At 51.1% G+C, this 22642-nt stretch overlaps 1 protein-coding gene across 1 annotated transcript in view; it reads right to left on the reverse strand.

Moving 5' to 3' along the window:
* Window positions 1-22642, reverse strand: part of UBR4 (ubiquitin protein ligase E3 component n-recognin 4) — a 157692-nt gene that overhangs the window by 17539 nt on the left and 117511 nt on the right. The window contains 33 exon segments of the mRNA XM_063942129.1: window positions 995-1189; window positions 1269-1394; window positions 1696-1838; window positions 7161-7274; window positions 7441-7659; window positions 7982-8081; window positions 8549-8722; window positions 9677-9867; window positions 11109-11228; window positions 11335-11442; window positions 11551-11678; window positions 11947-12034; window positions 12813-12893; window positions 13076-13273; window positions 13419-13540; window positions 13704-13877; window positions 13968-14049; window positions 14647-14788; window positions 14876-14985; window positions 15077-15234; window positions 15406-15535; window positions 15640-15767; window positions 16465-16549; window positions 16658-16748; window positions 17275-17618; window positions 17695-17823; window positions 17918-18043; window positions 19666-19804; window positions 19887-20126; window positions 20332-20525; window positions 21067-21154; window positions 21283-21368; window positions 21450-21594. Coding sequence (XP_063798199.1) covers window positions 995-1189; window positions 1269-1394; window positions 1696-1838; window positions 7161-7274; window positions 7441-7659; window positions 7982-8081; window positions 8549-8722; window positions 9677-9867; window positions 11109-11228; window positions 11335-11442; window positions 11551-11678; window positions 11947-12034; window positions 12813-12893; window positions 13076-13273; window positions 13419-13540; window positions 13704-13877; window positions 13968-14049; window positions 14647-14788; window positions 14876-14985; window positions 15077-15234; window positions 15406-15535; window positions 15640-15767; window positions 16465-16549; window positions 16658-16748; window positions 17275-17618; window positions 17695-17823; window positions 17918-18043; window positions 19666-19804; window positions 19887-20126; window positions 20332-20525; window positions 21067-21154; window positions 21283-21368; window positions 21450-21594 — 4698 coding nt within the window.

Genomic DNA, 22642 nt, shown 5'->3' on the forward strand with positions numbered 1-22642 from the left:
AGAGATGGAATGCACAACAAAATGCGTCAGGAAAAGACTGGAAGAGCTGAACACGCGCCGTACAGAGGAGAGACAGGACAGCGGTGATGGGGAATGTACAATTAGATAACAGGAAGGCAGCATTTATGCAGAACAGAAGATTTCTAGAGCAAGAGGACACCTATGTTGGAGGAAGCATGAAAGAAAGAGAAGCTGACAGGTATATGGTCTCCCAGCAGCCTGAGAGCAAACCAGTACATGGGACAAAACACACTGCTATTGTTAATACTCAGAGTTCAATAAAATATCAAAAACATAACAAACCAAAAAAAAACAACAACCCAAAACCCTGTTCACCCATCTAAAAACCAGAACACAAAAGGAGAATGTGTATCAGTCACATTCTATCATTTACTACTAAGGAAATTGTAAACACGTAACACGGTTCCTTCCGTGATGAAACATAGAACGTGTCGGCAGATAAGAACCAATTGGCCCATCTAGTCTGCCCCTTTTTTTTTTACCATATTTTTATCTCAAACCTTATTTGATCTTTATTTCTGTGTAAGGATATCCTTATGTCTATCCCATGCATGTTTACATTGCTCTACTGTCTTATCCTCTACCACCTCTGATGGGAGTCTATTCCACTTGTCCACTACCCTTTCTGTGATGAAATTTTTCCTCAAATTTCCCCCCCCCCCCCCCCGCACCCTCCAGTCTCAGTGCATGTCCTCGTGTCCTATTGCTTCTCTTCATTTGGAGAATGTTTTCCTCCTGGACTTTGTTAAAACCCTTGATATATGCGGCAGTCTCTATCATGTCCCCCCTTTTCCTTCTCTGCCCCACACTATACATAGTGAGATTTCTTAGTCTTTCTGGGTATGTTTTGTGATGTAGGCCATGCACCATTTTAGTTGCCCTTCTTTGTACATGAAGACATCCCAAGTGACATGCCACCACCCCAACCACTTATGAACACTTTATGAAGCCTGCTACGGGCCGGGATACATACGTGTTGAGGACGTAGAGCACGGTGTGGATGATGTAAGGGATCAGGTGTATGTTGCTTTCTCGTCCTCCGCCCCCCGATTCGGCGCTGAAGGACTGCTCCATAGCAAAGCGCAGGAACAGCAGCTTCAGGTCGTGGATGTTGAGCTGGTAGGTGGGCTCCCGCTGCCCCGTACACTCCTGTAGGTAAGTGTTGTGCCTGGGTAGATAATACGGACGCGTTCATATAATGTGTGCGCTCAGGACAGTAGCTACAAAGACACGGGCGCACAGCTTACCTGGCCAAACAGGTGGCGAACGCCGACTCCGGCACATGGGGACCCCAGACTGGAAGCAGCCCGTTGCACTTCGTGTTGGCGTTCTGCAGGGCTGCGCTGTCCCATTCTTCCCGTCCACGTGCTAGCCTGTGTGCAAGCAAAGCATGGGAGAACATGATGACCCAATGAGTGCAAGCGTATAGACCAGGCAATTCATCCTGTACAGCAATCACCATCCCCCCCCCCCGCCAATCATTTATACCCCGATACCAAGCAATACTTCCTGTACAGCACAAGTGCACTGCAAATACAATTATACCCCTGTACCCCCAAATACAACTAATTCACCATATGCAGCAACTGCACCCCCAAGCTCATATGTAACCCCATGCACTCCCAATACATCACCTCCCTCCCACCACAGAGAAGGTGAGCAACGCTCGGTCACCTGACAGCAGCGAGGTGACAGTCGTAGTGTACGATGTTGAAGTGAGACACGGTGCTGTACGCGTACTGCTTCCGAGGTTTGTTCTCCGTCTCCTCCAGGGAGACTCGCTTGGTGAATGTGTAGATACCAAGAACTTTCGTAGGCTGGAAAACAAAGTAATGGTCACAGTTACGTCAGATGTACACTACCCTGTGCAATGCCAGCAGCTGTAGAACTGCAAGTCCCAGCATGCCCGTATGCAGAGTCATGTGGTCCCACCACAGATGGAGAGCATAGTGTCCAAGTCTGACATGTCTATTTTAAAGGCGGAAAACATGAAAACGACAGACTGCTACCGGAGGTTGTGCGGGTAACTCCTGTACAGACAGACACTGACGGCATTAGGGTCATACATACGATGTCATTGCCAGGATACTGGTTTACTATTATACCGGTCAGATTAGAGCAACCATCCCGGCACAGTAATGTAAGCTGACCGGGCGGAAATAACTCTATGCAGAACTTTACATGTGCATTTAAAGGGCCATTAATAGAGGAGTCTAATATCCCACCTCCCCTGCCATGTCACCCTGTGCTGTTACCATATAGCATCTATAGGTGAATATTGCAACAATCTGCAAGGTGTGAACAAGAAGATTTAGAAGCCAGGAGTTAGTAGGAGCCTAGAACAGTGCGCTTTACCCAATGGTGTAAGTGGAAATGGCTCACAAAAGTTTGGCACCTGCAGTAAATCTTTGGGCACATGGGGGTAATTCAGACCTGATCGCAGCAGCAAATTTGTTAGCAGTTGGGCAGAACTATTTGCACTGCAGGTGGGGCAGATGTAACATGTGCAGAGAGTTAGATTTGGGTGGGTTATATTGTTTCTGTGCAGGGTAAATATTGGCTGCTTTATTTTTACACTGCAATTTAGATTTCAGTTTGAACACACCCCACCCAAATCCAACTCTCTCTGCACATGTTACATCTGCCCCACCTGCAGTGCACATGGGCCCTCATTCCGAGTTGTTCGCTCGTTATTTTTCTTCGCATCGGAGCGATTAGTCGCAAACTGCACATGCGCAATGTTCGCAGTGCGGCTGCGCCAAGTACATTTGCACAAAAGTTTGTTTTTTTACTCACGGCGTAACGAGGTTTTTTCATCGTTCTGCTGATCGTAGTGTGACTGACAGGAAGTGGGTGTTTCTGGGCGGAAACTGGCCGTTTTATGGGATTGTGCGAAAAAACGCAGGCGTTGCAGGGAAAAACGCGGGAGTGTCTGAAGAAACGGGGGAGTGTCTGGGCGAACGCTGGGTGTGTTTGTGACGTCAAACCAGGAACGAAAAGGACTGAGCTGATCGCAGTGTAGGAGTAAGTATCGAGCTACTCAGAAACTGCAAAGAAATTTCTATTCGCAATTCTGCTAATCTTTCCTTCGCAATTCTGCAAAGCTAAGATACACTCCCAGTAGGCGGCGGCTTAGCGTGTGCAATGCTGCTAAAAAGTAGCTAGCGAGCGAACAACTCGGAATGAGGGCCATGGTGTTGCCCAACTGCTAACAAATTTGCTGCTACAATCAGGTCTGAATTTGGGCACATTGTCACAAATCCTGCAGTCTTATAATGAGCGCTAACACTTGGCTGGGCAGAAGATGCAGCTTCCTCTCCCCTGTTACCTCCAGGCACATCAGGGAAACAATGCGGGATAGATATTGCAAAGGAGACAAACTAAATGTAATAACTGGAGCCCAAGACCAGTTTCTGCTATCCTTTCCTTCATACAGGGGAGTGACCCCTCCTGTCCTATACGTACCACTGAGTACATACAGAGGAGTGACCCCTCCTGTCCTATACGTACCACAGAGTACATACAGAGGAGAGACCCCTCCTGTCCTATCCTCTCTACACACAGGGGGGAGAGAGCCCTGACTACAGTCCTCCCCACACACAGGGGAGAGAGAGCCCTGACTACAGTCCTCCCCACACACAGGGGAGAGAGAGCCCTGACTACAGTCCTCCCCACACACAGGGGGGAGAGAGAGCCCTGACTACAGTCCTCCCCACACACAGGGGGGAGAGAGAGCCCTGACTACAGTCCTCCCCACACACAGGGGAGAGAGAGCCCTGACTACAGTCCTCCCCACACACAGGGGGGAGAGAGAGCCCTGACTACAGTCCTCCCCACACACAGGGGAGAGAGCCCTGACTACAGTCCTCCCACACAGAGGGGAGAGAGAGCCCAGACTACAGTCCTCCCACACAGAGGGGAGAGAGAGCCCAGACTACAGTCCTCCCCACACACAGGGGGGAGAGAGAGCCCTGACTACAGTCCTCCCCACACACAGGGGAGAGAGAGCCCAGACTACAGTCCTTCCCACATACAGGGGAGAGAGAGCCCTGACTACAGTCCTCCCCACACACAGGGGGGAGAGAGAGCCCTGACTACAGTCCTTCCCACATACAGGGGAGAGAGAGCCCTGACTACAGTCCTTCCCACATACAGGGGGGAGAGAGAGCCCTGACTACAGTCCTCCCACACACAGGGGAGAGAGAGCCCAGACTACAGTCCTTCCCACATACAGGGGAGAGAGAGCCCTGACTACAGTCCTCCCCACACACAGGGGGGAGAGAGAGCCCTGACTACAGTCCTTCCCACATACAGGGGAGAGAGAGCCCTGACTACAGTCCTTCCCACATACAGGGGGGGAGAGAGAGCCCTGACTACAGTCCTCCCACACACAGGGGAGATAGAGCCCTGACTACAGTCCTCCCCACACACAGGGGAGAGAGCCCTGACTACAGTCCTCCCACACAGAGGGGAGAGAGAGCCCTGACTACAGTCCTCCCCACACACAGGGGGGAGAGAGAGCCCAGACTACAGTCCTCCCCACACACAGAGGGGAGAGAGAGCCCTGACTACAGTCCTCCCCACACACAGGGGAGAGAGAGCCCTGACTACAGTCCTCCCCACACACAGGGGGGAGATAGAGCCCTGACTACAGTCCTCCCCACACACAGGGGAGAGAGCCCTGACTACAGTCCTCCCACACAGAGGGGAGAGAGAGCCCAGACTACAGTCCTCCCACACAGAGGGGAGAGAGAGCCCTGACTACAGTCCTCCCCACACACAGGGGGGAGAGAGAGCCCTGACTACAGTCCTCCCCACACACAGGGGGGAGAGAGAGCCCAGACTACAGTCCTCCCACACAGAGGGGAGAGAGAGCCCTGACTACAGTCCTCCCACACAGAGGGGAGAGAGAGCCCTGACTACAGTCCTCCCCACACACAGGGGGGAGAGAGAGCCCAGACTACAGTCCTCCCACACAGAGGGGAGAGAGAGCCCTGACTACAGTCCTCCCACACACAGGGGAGAGAGAGCCCTGACTACAGTCCTCCCACACACAGGGGGGAGAGAGAGCCCTGACTACAGTCCTCCCCACACACAGGGGGGAGAGAGAGCCCAGACTACAGTCCTCCCACACAGAGGGGAGAGAGAGCCCTGACTACAGTCCTCCCCACACACAGGGGGGAGAGAGAGCCCTGACTACAGTCCTCCCACACAGAGGGGAGAGAGAGCCCTGACTACAGTCCTCCCCACACACAGGGGGGAGAGAGAGCCCAGACTACAGTCCTCCCACACAGAGGGGAGAGAGAGCCCTGACTACAGTCCTCCCACACACAGGGGAGAGAGAGCCCTGACTACAGTCCTCCCCACACACAGGGGGGAGAGAGAGCCCTGACTACAGTCCTCCCCACACACAGGGGGGAGAGAGAGCCCAGACTACAGTCCTCCCACACAGAGGGGAGAGAGAGCCCTGACTACAGTCCTCCCACACACAGGGGAGAGAGAGCCCTGACTACAGTCCTCCCCACACACAGGGGGGAGAGAGAGCCCTGACTACAGTCCTCCCCACACACAGGGGGGAGAGAGAGCCCAGACTACAGTCCTCCCACACAGAGGGGAGAGAGAGCCCTGACTACAGTCCTCCCACACACAGGGGAGAGAGAGCCCTGACTACAGTCCTCCCCACACACAGGGGGGAGAGAGAGCCCTGACTACAGTCCTCCCCACACACAGGGGGGAGAGAGAGCCCAGACTACAGTCCTCCCACACAGAGGGGAGAGAGAGCCCTGACTACAGTCCTCCCCACACACAGGGGGGAGAGAGAGCCCAGACTACAGTCCTCCCACACAGAGGGGAGAGAGAGCCCTGACTACAGTCCTCCCACACACAGGGGAGAGAGAGCCCTGACTACAGTCCTCCCACACACAGGGGGGAGAGAGAGCCCAGACTACAGTCCTCCCCACACACAGAGGGGAGAGAGAGCCCTGACTACAGTCCTCCCCACACACAGGGGGGAGAGAGAGCCCTGACTACAGTCCTCCCCACACACAGGGGAGAGAGAGAGCCCTGACTACAGTCCTCCCCACACACAGGGGGGAGAGAGAGCCCAGACTACAGTCCTCCCCACACACAGGGGGGAGATAGAGCCCTGACTACAGTCCTCCCCACACACAGGGGAGAGAGCCCTGACTACAGTCATCCCACACAGAGGGGAGAGAGAGCCCTGACTACAGTCCTCCCACACAGAGGGGAGAGAGAGCCCTGACTACAGTCCTCCCACACAGAGGGGAGAGAGAGCCCTGACTACAGTCCTCCCCACACACAGGGGAGAGAGAGACCAGACTACAGTCCTCCCCACACACAGGGGAGAGAGAGACCAGACTACAGTCCTCCCCACACACAGGGGAGAGAGCCCTGACTACAGTCCTCCCCACACACAGGGGAGAGAGCCCTGACTACAGTCCTCCCCACACACAGGGGAGAGAGCCCTGACTACAGTCCTCCCCACACACAGGGGAGAGAGCCCTGACTACAGTCCTCCCCACACACAGGGGAGAGAGCCCTGACTACAGTCCTCCCCACACACAGGGGAGAGAGAGCCCTGACTACAGTCCTCCTCACACACAGGGGGGAGAGAGAGAGCCCTGACTACAGTCCTCCCCACACACAGGGGAGAGAGCCCTGACTACAGTCCTCCTCACACACAGGGGGGAGAGAGAGCCCAGACTACAGTCCTCCCCACACACAGGGGAGAGAGAGCCCTGACTACAGTCCTCCCCACATACAGGTGAGAGAGAGCCCCAGCTACAGTCCTCACCCCACACACAGGGAGGAGAGAGAGCCCTGACTACAGTCCTCCCCACACACACGGGAGAGCTAGCCCCGGATACAGTCCTCCCCACACACAGGGGGGAGATAGAGCCCCGGATACAGTCCTCCCCACACACAGGGGGGAGATAGAGCCATGACTACAGTCCTCCCCACATACACGGGAGAGCGAGCCCCAGCTACAATCCGCCCCACACACAGTGGAGAGAGAGCCCCGACTACCAGAGTCCTGTCCTACTTCTGTTCAGGGAACACGTCACCTGCCCCCCATCCTATCCTCACTACATACAGGGCAGACACAATTCACCGTGTACCTGGAACTTGTAGCCTTCTCTGCAGATACAACAGGTCAGTCCCGGCTCCTCTATCAGTTCTTCCATCTGTTTGAGAAGAGCCGTCTTCGTCACCACCTGCCCCTTCTCGTTGGTCTGGAATGGGGCACAATGAGGTACGTCAGTGTTACAGATTCCAACAACGCTGAGCGCACTAGAAGGAATGGAGCGACCCCAGTCGTCATTTCCTCCTCTTATCCTGCAGTGTCAGGCCAGGAATTGCCCCCGTTCCCTTCCCCCAGGGTGGATGTTATTTACTCACGGTCATTCCCAGCGTTCCCAGTGCTTTCTGCCTCATCGCCATGGCCATCCGCTTCTTCTCCGCTCGCGTTTCTTTCCTGGCTGCATCTATTTTCTTATTGACGTCAGGATGTTCTCTCAGAGCCTCCAGCAGGTTCTCCGCCAGGGTCCCGATTCCCTCGTCGCTGGACACTTGTTCTAGTTTGTGGAGGTTTGTGATGGAGTCTGTGCCGATGAGGGCCTGCTGAGAAATACAGTGAGAGTGAGACCACGGCTGGGAACAGGGAACATATCTACTATGACAGAACTGTAATCCACTAGGGGCAATACAACATGGGGTATAGAGGAGCCATTCAGGAATTCTGCATCAGCTTATTGTGACTGTTACATCAGTACGGTGCGCTGCCGGGGGATCTTGTGCCTTCCGCTACATAACTCTCAGCCCCATCTTCACTGACACATCACTAAACTCCTGACATACTCTGTGCTGCTGTGTCCATAGCCAGGGACCCACCTGCACAGTCACATGACCACCTTGGAGCCACCAGCCCAGGAACACTTACCTGTGTGGGGGTGTGCTGGATGGCCAGTCCTCTCAGCAACCTCAGAATAAAGGGGAGAGCGGGTCGGGAAAGGAACTTCTTCCAGATATCAGCATCCAAACTGCAAAACAAAGCATGACACTCCTGGGAAGACCGCACATGTACAGTCTCCTGATATACTCTGTGCTGCTGGGGCCCCTGCGGTCTTTGCACGCGTGCACCCAGATCCCACCGGACCCTCCTTCCCGTGCAGCACAGAACTGGACACCGGAGAGTCTACAGGGACTTGGTCAGAACCTAACAGTAAAACCAGCGGTGCTTAATGAGTTAAACAATGACGGGAAAGCAGGTGTAAAATTACAAAGGAGACAACTATAAAACACACTGGTGTATGTAAAACATAAGAAATGCAGAGAAGAGAATGCAAACTATTTCTATAATGGGAGGCGGACAGGTACCGTGCTGCAGTAACAAGGGCTATATACACAGAGGTGTGGCTGTGACAATGTGACAATGCTGGGAATACCGCACTCTCCCCCAGGCTACCCCTCTGACACTGCCCATCTGGGACAAGAGACATGGGCTCACTTCTTGGCGCTAGGAATGTGCTTCTTCATGTAGTCCAGGGCGTTCTGCGTGATCCCTTTTTGCAGGATGAGGTCCTTCAGCTGGTGGCCGTTGCTGTTGTTCTTGATGCCCGCTGCTATCTTACAGAAACAGTCCAGGAACACCTTGTCATCTGCACAGTGCTCATCGTCGTACCTGGGGAAGGAGAACCAGAGGTTACTGTCCCAGAATGCACTGCAGGCTCAGACTTATGACTTGCAGAAACTCCTACAGAGAGATAATGTGCAGGGAAATAATGTGGGACAATTGCGTGCGTGTGTGTGTGTGTGTGTGTGTGTGTGTGTGTGTGTAGCCTCTCGGATGCTGGGGGAGCTTCTCCGAGCCAGCAAGTCTGCCCTTGGGTTGGGAAATGGTAACTGCTCTCCACCTGTCACCAACACGGGGAAGGAGAACTGGACCTTCTGGTTTATTCTCTAGGGAACCACTAGAGGGCGCTGTTACACTCCTGTAATGTATTGATCACTATAAGAGCCATAGACCCTGATGCAGTGGTTTCCAAACTTTTTTGAATCACAACGCCCTAGAATATCCGAATTTTTTTCACGGCACCCCTAGGCCAAAAATGTCTTATTGAGGAATTTAGAAAGAAATATTACATTAAGTAGATCGCGTTTCTATGTCATCCTTAGGGTCAGTTGTGTGGTGAGGGACAAGATTTGCTTCTGTTTGGCCACATATTTTATGACTGGCAGCCACCAGCACTGGCTTTGCCTATTCTATTGACCATGAATAATTTTAATTGGTCCTGGACCACCAACCCAGGGCACCCCTGCAAGTGTCCCGAGGCACCCCAGGGAGCCATGGCAAACAGTTTGGGAACCTCTGCCCTGATGGATAGAGGAGGGATAGCAATAAAACGTAGCATCTGGTAAAACCCTGAAGAGTTGGAGAGCTTACTGTAGAGTCGTTTTACAAATGTGTGTATAAAGATTTCCATACACTACATTTACTATAATAGAAATCACACAGCAGAAGACCATTGCACCAAGTTTTCCCCAGTGCTCCAGACCGTCACACAAAGAAAGCAGGCTCAGTGGGACCAGAATATACTTTGCACCCATCTCACCATTACCGGAGTGCGTCACTTACTTCTCGAACGTGCAGTACGGTTTGAAGCGATCCACCAGGATTTGCATCTTCTCCATCTCGCCGAACGACAGGTAGGGGATGATGCGCAACAGGCCCTGCAGGACGCTGGGGTTAGAACGCACGAAGGTGCTGTTGATTTGATCCAGCAGCATCACCAGCTGATCCTTGTCTCCGGTGAGTAACAAGTTCCCCTGCACACGTCAGAGTGGTAACGGGAGACTATTAGCTGCACAGCGCCAGGCCCAAATAAAACACAATGCATGCTGCAAGCTCGGGTGACGCAAGAGAGGCCTGTCCGGCATTCGCCGCTGTATGCACATATGGGTGAGTTATATCAGAGTACAGGGTGGGACAATTATATTATATAAAATGTGAGCAAAGTAAAAAAAACAAGTGACATTCCTATACGTGTCCCAGGAGCGCTAACGCAACTTTTACGGCAGAACTGTCCCCGTTTTAACAGCTTCCAGTCTTTATAAATGCTCAGCAGTGTCTACACAAAAGGACAAACACTAGGGGGGTCATTCCGAGTTGTCCGCTCGTTATTTTTTTCTCGCAACGGAGCGATTAGTCGCTAATGCGCATGCGCAATGTCCGCAGTGTGACTGCGCCAAGTAAATTTGCTATGCAGTTAGGTATTTTACTCACGGCATTACAAGGTTTTTTTCTTCGTTCTGGTGATCGTAATGTGATTGACAGGAAATGGGAGTTTCTGGGCGGAAACTGGCCGTTTTATGGGCGTGTGGGAAAAAACGCTACCGTTTCTGGGAAAAACGCGGGAGTAGCTGGAGAAACGGAGGAGTGTCTGGCCGAACGCTGGGTGTGTTTGTGACGTCAAACCAGGAACGACAAGCACTGAACTGATCGCACTGGCAGAGTAAGTCTGAAGCTACTCTGAAACTGCTAAGAAGTGTCTATTCGCAATTCTGCTAATCTTTCGTTCGCAATTTTGATAAGCTAAGATTCACTCCCAGTAGGCGGCGGCTTAGCGTGTGCAAAGCTGCTAAAAGCAGCTTGCGAGCGAATAACTCGGAATGACCCCCTAGGTCTTTACACCATAAATGGAATATAAATCAAGGGCTCTGGACAAAAACCAAGAACTGTGACCATATCGTGTGTGGTTGAGAAGTTATTTATTGCTTAGTCTGTATTGATAGGGTGTAGCCTTCCTTGTATTACATAATGTATTAATGCTGAAGATGCAGCATCTTAATTGGTAGCTATTCACCAGCAATTGCAGGAGATTACAGTGCCACCTACTGGTTACATAAGGGTAGTAACATTCACTGGAGATTTCGTCCATAAACCACAATTCGTTGGGACAAAAAACATCTTTCAACAAAAGAAAAACACGGACAGACTGAGCAAGGGAGACATTCTACCCCTGGGAGAGGGGTTTACCTACAATCACCTGCAAAGTAAAGGCTTTTACCTTGTCCTCACTCAGTGGTTCTGCATTGGACTCATCCAGTATAATCTCCATAATACTCAGAACCTGTTCTGCCACTACTGCTCCACCACTGTCCTTACTCTCCTGCTCAGCCACCAGGGCCTGGGGGGGGGAGAAGAGCCGTCATAACTACCGCCACCGGCAGACCACACAACCTACCCACCATATCTCAGGTCCTACCCTCTCTATAGATCTGGCGAAGGCTTACCAAGTTCAGGGTGCCTAGCATGACGTTCAGGGTGTTCATCTCCGGCTTCACCAGCTGCTGGCGATTCACTTTCACCTTCACACAATAACTGAAGAGCTTCAGGAGGACCTAGAGGAGACGACAAACCAGAGGGTGGTCACATATTCTTATATAACCCATATGGCACATCAGGATCAGCATCTACAAGCATCCCTCCACCATCTCTTCCAGACTCACTGTTAGTAGATGGCGCCCTTGCTTGAAGTCCTTGATGCCAGCCAAACGGTTCAGCATACATTCCAGTCCTCCGCACTGCGCCATTACACCAGCCATTTTGTACACTTCCTCTTCATCTTCCTCCTCATCTGTCAATGAGGGTTGGAGAATTAAAGGACCTTATTACCACAACCGTTCAAACATAGGAGTCTTGGAGAAGGTACTTCCAAATCCCAACCAAACAGAACATTAATAATAAGGTTACATTCAGGAGTAGTAAATGCAGGACATGTCTTCTACATCAGTACGGCTGGTTTTCTCTAGTGTAGGGATCACTCCCAGTCGTGGGAGCCCCATCTGTAACTTTCTCACTAAACCATTGTAATAAGAATGACAAACTGCAGGATGTTACATTACCTGTTGTTGAGTCCAAACTCTCTATGAATTCTTCTGTAGCATCCCCCAAAAGGCCCCGCATTCGATAAATAATTCTCATTGGCTCACCCTGAAACAACACATCAGGTGTTGACATAAAACGAAGAGCAAAGCAGGGGTGAAACTGGCTTCTCGTCTCCCCTATCTCTCTCTGTTATTGCACAATTTACCAGCAGAGCGGTAAGAAGACCAAATCACAAAAGAGAAAAAGCAGTAAGGACAGGGATACATTCTTGGGTGGGCTGGTCTCTGTCCCCTTACAACGTCTGCAAATGGGATTTAAGGGTAGCTATTGGCAATAGCAGGACACACAGATGAGGGGCTAAAGCCACTCTCAAGCAGAAGAAAGCCTCAGGATGTAGTAGACACAACAGAACCTTTCTGCCCAAGACAACTTCTGCTGAACTAAATAACGTAAAAAATATATATGGAGGCAATCCATGCTGCACCAGCCAAGAGGGGACAACCAATCTAGCCAAACGTGACCATTGAGAGGGGAAATCGTGCCATGCATTCAGCCCCCCATAGCACTACGGTAACTGGGAGGGAGGGCTACAAACAATACAGGGGGTCCTGAACATAAGTGGCCTTGTAGCTGTGATGGGGAGAGGGGTGTTATGGTTATGTGTTGGGGAAAGGCAGAAACTGTACTAAAGAAAGCTGTGGCTTCAGTATTTGGTGGAGAAGTTAATAGAAACTAACTAAATAAGGCTTATCTGATGTGCAGATGGAGGAGAACAGATGGATGGGAGCAGGGGTTATAGTGGACTGGAGACAGTGCCCCCTACAGCAAGCTGAAGCAGTGTAAGGCTGTATACAGGTGGAGAGGACTGGATAGCACGTTGTACCTCATTAGTGGGACACCAGACCTTCTTGTATACTTCGGCCACAGGCAGGTCCAGACTGATGATCTTGTTGTTCACCAAAAGCTGGGAAATATAAAACCATTAAATCCGTCATTTTAGCAATAATAACCATGGATCACTGCCGGCTGTCAGCAACACATGAGGTACACAGACTGACTACACACTAACACTCTGGATAAATCAGGTGAGTAATAGTCAATACCCCAACTAACCAGCACTACCATAATTCCATGTCAGACACTGACCTCCATCCCGCTGTCATCCTCTAACAAGGCCACAAGGTCACAGTCCTGGCAGATCTTATTCTTGATGTCTCTCATTAGGGGTCCGATGCCCGGCTCATTACTGCTGTACGGGTTCCCGGGCATCCGGCCCTGCAGGAAGTCTTCTTGCTGCGGGTCTTTCTCAAGGGTTACAAAGAACTCTGTCACTTCATTCTCCTCCTGGTGAGGGGACACAAACCATGCGGTCAGTTTCACACCCGTGACCAGGAGCCCATTCCTGTATTTACAGCACAGCAACACACCATGTATTCTATGAGCTACAGTCATTTAATAGGACACAAAGTCAGATCACACTGTCACTCACCGGATATATGATGCTGCACAGCCTCTCAAATATAAACACGGGCGTCCTGTAATCGTCCAGGCTGTAGCGCTTGGCTGTCTCGATGCACACCGCCATGAACGCCTTGGTTTCTGACTCTGTGCCTGCAGAGAAGAGACGGCCCAGTCACTCCCGGTACACACTTGGCTGAAGTAATACAGCAATGCTATCCTTTTAGCGCTGGTCTGCTGCTCAGACAAGTACTATAACGCAGCAGGGCCAGCAGCACGGCGACGGTCACAGGGGAGGCAGCGCAAGGTGTTTTACCGGTTGTCATGTCTTCTAGCATCTCCAGCAACATGTCCTGAGTCTCATCGATCAGCTTGGTTCTCTGCACCACCAGCTTCCTCAGGCAGAGGTACCCGTTCAGCACCGTGCCAACCAGGCGGCTCTTGAAGTGCCGCTTGATGGATTCCACCTCCACAAAGGAGGACAAGAGGCCTGAGGAGGAGGAGGAGCAGCAAACAGGATGTCACGGATCAGGTCAATAATAGGCATCGGTAACGCAAGGAGAGAAACGCTGCATCTTACCTGTCAGGCTCTTTAAGGCATACCCCTGCTGCAGGTCGGTACTGAGCGTCGCCTCCTCCAGAGCCAGCAGCCGGGCAATCTCCTAAAGCACAAGGGCAATCAATATAGGCAGGCTATAATGCAGCTCTATGTCTGAACTGAATAGCCGGAAAATTACAGAAGACAGAAAACAAAAATTGTATGGATGAAGCAATGAAATGAACACAGGTTTATCCGCATCGTAGAAGCACCTCTTTTAATCCGGACACATCAGGTGCCGGGGAAAGTTAGGCTGCGGGTGGGAATTAATATGCGGGAAGGTCTAGATAGGCTGCGGAAGGCGCTTAGAAGACAGCAGGAGGCTTAGTTAGGCTGCGAGTGCGGGGAGTCGGGATGCATAGCTGGAATTAGGCTGTGGGGGACACGCTGGATAAATTTAGCCTGGGGGGGGGGGGGTATCAGGATGCCGCTGACACCACCATCAATGATACCACCGATAATCCGTCAAAACCAACAATCCGGCACAGTGCTTGAACCAAGGGTAACGGATTATCGGTGGTGTCCCTGTATCTACATGGGAAAGAATGCGTTGGCATAACAGCCGTAAGACTTCTGACCCGTTTTTATGTGCGGCTTCCCCTGCCTGTGACATCACTCATGTCCATTACCGTAGAGCTAGAGCGGAGGCGGGTGCCGTTACCTTGGTGATGAGATTTCCCACATACGGCAGGACGCCCCGCGCCGCCAGATACACCTTCCAGTGAGCCGGCTTGATCAGCTTCTGATATAAAGCGAGGTACTCGGCAGCGCACTCTCCGGCGACACTTAACTCATCCAAATAGCTGCAAGAGAGAATCCCCACCCACGAGTCAGCGCGAGACAATCCGCAGCTCACGGCTCATCGACGCTATTACACCGGACACACTGACCTGGTGAGAAGATCCAGGACCTGCTGTCTGCGGCTGGGAATAGTCGCCAGGGCCTCCACAATGGTGCACGCGGCCTGTCGCGCTGCCTGGGTGGCCGGTGTGAACAACACCTGTGTGTACAGCACGAGGCCGCAACGTTACTTCTACACTCACTCGCGTAGCGCGGTACAGTTAGCGGCAGGACATGGCCGACGCACTCACCTGTCTCAGCCAGTTGTTATGCCCCAGCTTGAGGTCCAGCGGAGTCGTGCGTTTGCCCTTCCTGCTCAGCAGCTGTTTCCACTTCCACACATACTTCTCCTGCAGGTACATCTGCCTCAGCTCAACTTTGCTGGGCGTCTTCCCACTAACGTCTATACCTGATGGTAGCAACGAGAAAAGTCAACCGTCAATCACCATCAGCAGATCCCTTCACCGAACCCAATCCCATTTCCAAAATACATCCCCATCCATGCATGGATACATTCCATCCACGGAGTACTTGCTTATGTGAACAGTGCCTCACAGAGGCACCAGGCAGACAGACTTACCTCGGGCTGGCAGGCACTTCTTCCAGGCCTCATAAGATGCTTTGGGGTCCCTCTTGAGCCAGAGCTGAGCCTGTGCGTGGATCTCATTGCTGTACGGCTTGACAGTCGTTAGCGCCTCCACGGGCACGTCCTAAAAAGGGAACATTGAGCAAAGCAAAGATGTGGCAGGGAATCGAGGTACAATCTCGGCAGGCAGACTTGGGATCCGCTCCTCTTGTATTTAGGAGAATTTACCTTGTTCTTCTTGCTGGATGGGGTGGGTGGTTTAATGAGTTTCTGCAGGATTCTCAGGCACATTAGCGTGATGTTTTCCACCACGACAGGGGTCTTGATGTTGACGGACATTAAGAATAGGCTGAGAGCTGAGGAATGAGACAGCATATTCAGGAACACAGGATGTAGAGTACCGTTCTTTGGGGGTAATTCAGACCTGATCACTAGGCAGCGATTTTTGCTGCCCTGCGATCAGATAGTCACCGCCTATAGGGGAGTGTATTTTTGCTGTGCAAGTGTGCGATCGCATGTGTAGCAAAGCTGCACAAACTGATCTTGTGCAGTCTCTGCGCAGCCCAGGACTTACTCAGCCGCTGCGATCACATCTGCCTGTCCGGATTTGACGTCAGGCACCCTTCCCTTCAAACGCTTGGTCCCGCCTGCGTTTTTCCCAGACACTCGCTGAAAACGGTCAATTGACACCCACAAACGCCTTGTTCCTGTCAAACACCTTGCAAACGCCCGTGCGAATGGATCCTTCGCACAATCCAGTCGCTGACCAGCGATTCCCGTTGCTGCGGTCCGTCGTGCCTGCACATTGCGGTGCATACGCATGTGAAGTTCAGATCTGATCGCACACTGTACGAAAACGCAGCCTAGCGATCAGGTCTGAATTACCCCCTTATCAGATTCTAAGCAGTCAGTAACACAGAACAGTTGGTTCCAGATCTATCCATAGCCTCAATGTCTCAGGACTCAGGCATGATACAGAGGGGGCACGGTGCCACAGAGAATGTGGGCAAGTCAAGTCACAGGCACTTCTCAGTGTGGGTGCTTCCTACTCACCACAGCGTAGGCGTAGCTCCCAGCAACTATCCTCCTTGGATATGGAATCTGTGAGGAGCAGCATCTCATACTGCAGACTGCTGGCCTACAAATCACAGGACGCAATGTCACTTTCTAACTGTACACAATACACCTGGGTTTAAACCTTGCCACGGTCACACACTATTATACGGGTGGTACAAGACGTTCTTACCAGGTCGGGATTTGCCCAGTGTCCTTTCAGAGCCGCTGAGACTTTATTGATGATCAAATTGTTCATCTGCTGGGTGGCTTCTGGATTGTCCCTGTAAAAAGGAAGCCGAGGGACACAATGACGGGTGTGGTTCATCAAATCGACAGTGTCTAGGTCGACAATGTTTAGGTCGACCACTATAGGTCGACAGTCACTAGGTCGACATGGATGGAAGGTCGACAGGGTTTCTAGGTCGACATGTGCTAGGTCGACAGGTCTAAAGGTCGACATGAGGATTTATTTATTTTTTTGGTGTTGTTTTCTTCGTAGAGTGACCGGGATCCCAAATTAGTGCTTCGCTCGGCACACTTTACCGTTCCAATCGTAGTCCACGTGGATCGTTAAGTATGAAAAAATTCAAAAAAAGAAAAAAAATGTGAAAAACTCATGTCGACCTTTAGACCTGTCGACCTAGCACGTCGACCTAGAAACCCTGTCGACCTTCCATCCATGTCGACCTATAGTGGTCGACCTAAACATTGTCGACCTAGACACTGTCGATCTTCAGACCGGATCCCCACAATGACATGGGGAACACAAATGACATCACAAGAGACCGACGTGTGAGCAGAACATACCTGGTGAGGAGGCACATGACCTGCCGGACCTCGTCGCGCATAGCTGCGGGGCCGCGGCGGAGATTGTAATCAAATAGCTCCCGGATGAGGCCCTGCGATACCAGGATATGCCGTATGGTGCTATTGGTAGCCAGCGCACGTAGCTGGGTGATGCAGTGCTCGGTCACAGCGGAGGCGCAACCGTAACACTTGGTGGAGGAGGTGTGGCCGCACCCAAGCACGGACAAGGCTCTGTACTGGCTGGCGGTGAAGGTGGGCTGCACGGTTGTGCGGGACGATCTGGTGGCCGCTTCTCTTTGCTGCAGATCGTACTCCAGAAGCTCCTTACGAGAAGCAAAGACTTTCTGGAGAAAACAAAAGACAATGTGAGAAGATGGTCCAGACCCAATGACCAGCACTTATGTGACTCCGCTGTGTTACCTGTATGATTTTTGAAAGCTCGTCGAAAGAGTTTTTGCAGTCTCCGCAGTATTCCTGGGCCAGTTGCAAGATGTAGCGATTGACGCTGGCCGACGTGGAGCTTATTCCCCCGGCACTGGCGGAATCATCCTGTATGGCGGTAAACGTTGACTAGATCAACACAGATACTACCGGAGGGAGGACGACGAGGTATAAAACATTTGTATCTAACGGGATATCTTACCTGGGGCTTCTCTGGGGCAGCTTCATTGACTTTATAAAGAAGGTTCTCTAGCTGTGGCCGGTGGCCCATAAGTTGATGGTAGACACGGTCGGCTTTGTCCAGCAAAGTGTTAATGTTTGTTACAGCCTGAAGAGGAAATGCACAACGTAATAGTTAATTAAAAATGAAACCAACAGCCACGAAATAACCCATCAAGTAATAGAACCTTATTACCTGGGCAATCGGGTAATAAATCCAGTAATTATACAGGTACTCTCTCCCTAGCAACCGAGAAATACGCCTATTACAGATGGGTCCACATTCAGGGCCGTATTAACCCATGGCCGGGCCCTTAGGCTTTCAGCTAGTTTGGACCCTCTTCGGCACTTCAATCTTTCACCCGGGATCCAGTCTGAAGATCGACAGTGTCTAGGTCGACAATGTTTAGGTCGACAGTCACTAGGTCGACATGGATGGAAGGTCGACAGGGTTTCTAGGTCGACATGTGCTAGGTCGACAGGTCTAAAGGTCGACATGAGTTTTTCACTTTTTCTATTTTTGAATTTTTTCATACTTAACGATCCACGTGGACTACGATTGGAACGGTAAAGTGTGCCGAGCAAAGCGAAGGCACCATGCCCGAAGCATGGCGAGCGAAGCGAGCCATGCGAGGGGACGCGGTGCACTAATTTGGGATCCCGGTCACTCTACGAAGAAAACGACACAAAAAAATAAATAAAAATCCTCATGTCGACCTTTAGACCTGTCGACCTAGCACATGTCGACCTAGAAACCCCGTCGACCTTCCATCCATGTCGACCTAGTGACTGTCGACCTAAACATTGTCGACCTAGACACTGTCGATTTGATGAACCACACCCCTTACCCACTACAGCTATCGTTTGGAAACAGAACTCATATACCACCATTTAGGCTTTTCAGTATTCACAGACACGGATACCCAGTTGAAATAAAATCTGTTTACAGTTCTTCCTTTTCTTTTCTGAAATAGCGCTATTGGTCTCCTGTCCTGTCCCGCCCCTCCCCCACCCCGGTGTCTCAAAACAAACCTCAACCGACTACGAGCGGCCCTTGCTATGGCGCAGAGTGCAACGTACCTTTAACCACTGGAGCCCTGAGGACAGAAAAAAAAAAAAATTGCAGACCCCTAGGATTCAGCCTAGTCAGCCTTATGGATAATATGGCCCTGTCCATATTCACCTTTGCTCAGATGTTGCTCTTTGGCGTGCCACGAATTTGTGACATAGCCATGCTAAGAAGTTGTTTTCTTAAATATGTCTTTCTTGCATCACTAATGCCACTAAAGTACAACGCATGGGTACACAGACGACTAAGGTCGACATCTCATTTATCTTTGCGCGCGACTAAGCCGCAAATCTCGTTACAAAAGACAGTTCTGAGACATGTGGTAGTGCCACGCCTCCTGCCACGTATCGATACGCTTAATCTGCAAGTTAATATCAATTTCAGTGCGACAGAAGTACAAATCTAGTATCCCTGGTACACTGTGAGCGCCTTCATACGGGACTAAGCTGCACAATTTCAAAAGATGTACACACTGCTGCCAGCGGCGGAAGGAATAAGTCGCACCAAGCATCTTGCAAAAATGCCAGGAGAATGAGGACACATCTGTACAGAATTTCCTTCCAAACATTCCTATCATTTGGTAGAGTGCTAAGAATGCTGGTAATGTTACTGAAAGCCAAGGTCTTCCCGCCGCACAAGATGATGAAACCAGAGACACTAACCTTCTTCCGATCCTCCTCATTCTCTATGGGGTCTACGGCACAGCAGGGCCTGGCGTACAGCATGAAGTCAAAGCGGGCGTACTTGCAGAAGCCACAGGCATTGCACAGGAACGGATCCTTCTCGTCGTAGTTAATGGATCTGTGGCAGAGAGCGCTTGTGAGACGAATGTGTAGGACGTAACCACCAGATAAAGGCTGCTGCACAAGACAGAAGCTCTGACCTGCACTTGTGACACTGGTAGACATTTTCACCGCAGTTCCCGCACACGCCGGGATTTGCTGGAACAGAGGCACTGCATCGAGGGCACTGGAGAGTCTCCGAAGAGGCCTGGTAGTTCTCGTAAAAGTCGGCAAACTCAATCATCAAGTTGGAAGCAACAATGGGAAGTGGGAGATCAATCTTCACCTCTGTCTGTCCCGGAGTCAGCTGCACCTTCTTAGCTTTGTGCCAGCGAGCGGGCCTATAGATAAGAGAGGGGGGAAGAGGGAGACGAAGCGATTGTTTAGGCTGCCTTGTGATAGAGTGATGGAGACAACTATAGTGCAAGAGAAGGGACTCTCATATGCAAACGGCGTTGCCACTAAGCCTGTATAAAATGATAAGGCAATATATCTAAACGTTATAATTTATAAAGCACATCACACCCCCCCATCCCTCGTTCTCACTTGTTCTTCAGTTCCACAATGGCCTGCACTGTGCGGTTGTTGTAGTACAAGTTGATCGTTCGGACCATCTTAGTGCGCTTTAAGTCCCCAATCTTCACGGTCACTTTGCTGATTGTGTGGCTGCCGATGAGCTTGACCACTTGCTGAGTAGTGGTGTAGCGGGTGTCCACTTTAATGGACGAAAGTTTGATGTTCTGACAAAAGATACAGATGTTTATAGAAAACAAAAATAACCCCACCAATTAGACGAGGGTCTATGATACAGGTTGAGTATCCCTTATCCAAAATGCTTGGGACCAGAGGTATTTTGGATATCGGATTTTTCCGTATTTTGGAATAATTGCATACCATAATGAGATATCATGGTGATGGGACCTAAATCTAAGCACAGAATGCATTTATGTTACATATATACCTTATACACACAGCCTGAAGGTAATTTTAGCCAATATTTTTTATAACTTTGTGCATTAAACAAAGTGTGTCTACATTCACATATTTTCATTTATGTTTCATATACACCTTATATACACAGCCTGAAGGTCATTTAATACAGTATTTTTAATAACTTTGTGTATTAAACAAAGTTTGTGTACATTGAGCCATCAAAAAACAAAGGTTTCACTATCTCACTCTCACTCAAAAAAGTCCGTATTTCGGAATATATGGATATGGGATACTCAACCTGTAGTAATAAACTATTACAATGCACAGACTAGTGTATGCAACACTTACACACAATGGAACTTCAGGGTTGTTGCAAACTAGACAAGGATCACTTTCCAGGTAATAGCCGTCAAACTCCACCAAGCCAGAGAGGGTGCTGGGAAAACAAAGAGAGGGACGCAGTGTCAAAAACACAGGGTGATACCTGTAGACCTACATGACTCGTGTCAGTTTTGTGTTTGCGGGCATAAAGCGTTATGTCACAAGCAGGACGCCAGTTCTCACTTGTAGATATTGGAGTTGGGGTGGTTGGTCAGAATGTGGTTTTGGGCTCGGAGGATCTCAACGGCCTTTTGGGAATATTCCTTAAACTGAGGGACAAACAGATTAAGTCACTCGAGTCACGCCAATTACACAAATAGGTGACTTTAAGGCGATCGCCGAATCCTTACCTTCTTTTCCGTCTGAGGGGTCTTTAATGAGAAGTAACCAAGGAGGTCCACAAACTGAGCAGCTTTGCGCCCGTATGCCGGGAGTTCTGGCCAAATGGACCACATCAGGTCTAAGAGGAGCTCCTGCTGGGACTTGTTTGAGTTCCTGAGGCAAATAGAAATATATATAACACTAAACCCAAGCCCTAAGGCGCTAATGGGGGCCAGAAAGGAGATATCCCTCCTAAAAAAACAAAGCCTCTGCGTCATGTTCACCATGGAAGTGTCAACATTCTGCATGGACCAGCAGAGGAGGATTAAGCTATGGGAGGGGAGGTTAGGTTGCGTGAGGGTTAAGGCTGGGCCCTAGGGAGAGGGTTAAGGCTGGGCCCTAGGGAGGGGGTTAAGGCTGGGCCCTAGGGAGAGGGTTAAGGCTGGGCCCTAGGGAGAGGGTTAAGGCTGGGCACTAGGGAGAGGGTTAAGGCTGGGCACTAGGGAGAGGGTTAAGGCTGGGCACTAGGGAGAAGGTTAAGGCTGGGCACTAGGGGGAGGGTTAAGGCTGGGCACTAGGGAGAAGGTTAAGGCTGGGCACTAGGGAGAAGGTTAAGGCTGGGCCCTAGGGGGGAGGGTTAAGGCTGGGCACTAGGGAGAAGGTTAAGACTGGGCACTAGGGAGAAGGTTAAGACTGGGCACTAGGGAGAAAAGGTTAAGGCTGGGCACTAGGGGGGAGGGTTAAGGCTGGGCACTAGGGAGAGGGTTAAGGCTGGGCCCTAGGGGGGAGGGTTAAGGCTGGGCCCTAGGGGGGAGGGTTAAGGCTGGGCCCTAGGGGGGAGGGTTAAGGCTGGGCCCTAGGGGGGGAGGGTTAAGGCTGGGCCCTAGGGGGGAGGGTTAAGGCTGGGCCCTAGGGGGGGAGGGTTAAGGCTGGGCCCTAGGGGGGGAGGGTTAAGGCTGGGCCCTAGGGGGGGAGGGTTAAGGCTGGGCCCTAGGGGGAGGGTTAAGGTTAGGCACTAGGGGGGAGGGTTAAGGTTAGGCACTAGGGGGGAGGGTTAAGGCTGGGCACTAGGGGGAGGGTTAAGGTTAGGCACTAGGGGGGAGGGTTAAGGTTAGGCACTAGGGGGGAGGGTTAAGGCTGGGCACTAGGGGAGAGGGTTAAGGCTGGGCACTAGGGGAGAGGGTTAAGGCTGGGCCCTAGGGAGAGGGTTAAGGCTGGGCCC

The sequence above is a fragment of the Pseudophryne corroboree genome, chromosome 10 (genome assembly GCF_028390025.1).
Source record: "Pseudophryne corroboree isolate aPseCor3 chromosome 10, aPseCor3.hap2, whole genome shotgun sequence".
NCBI lineage: Eukaryota > Metazoa > Chordata > Amphibia > Anura > Myobatrachidae > Pseudophryne > Pseudophryne corroboree.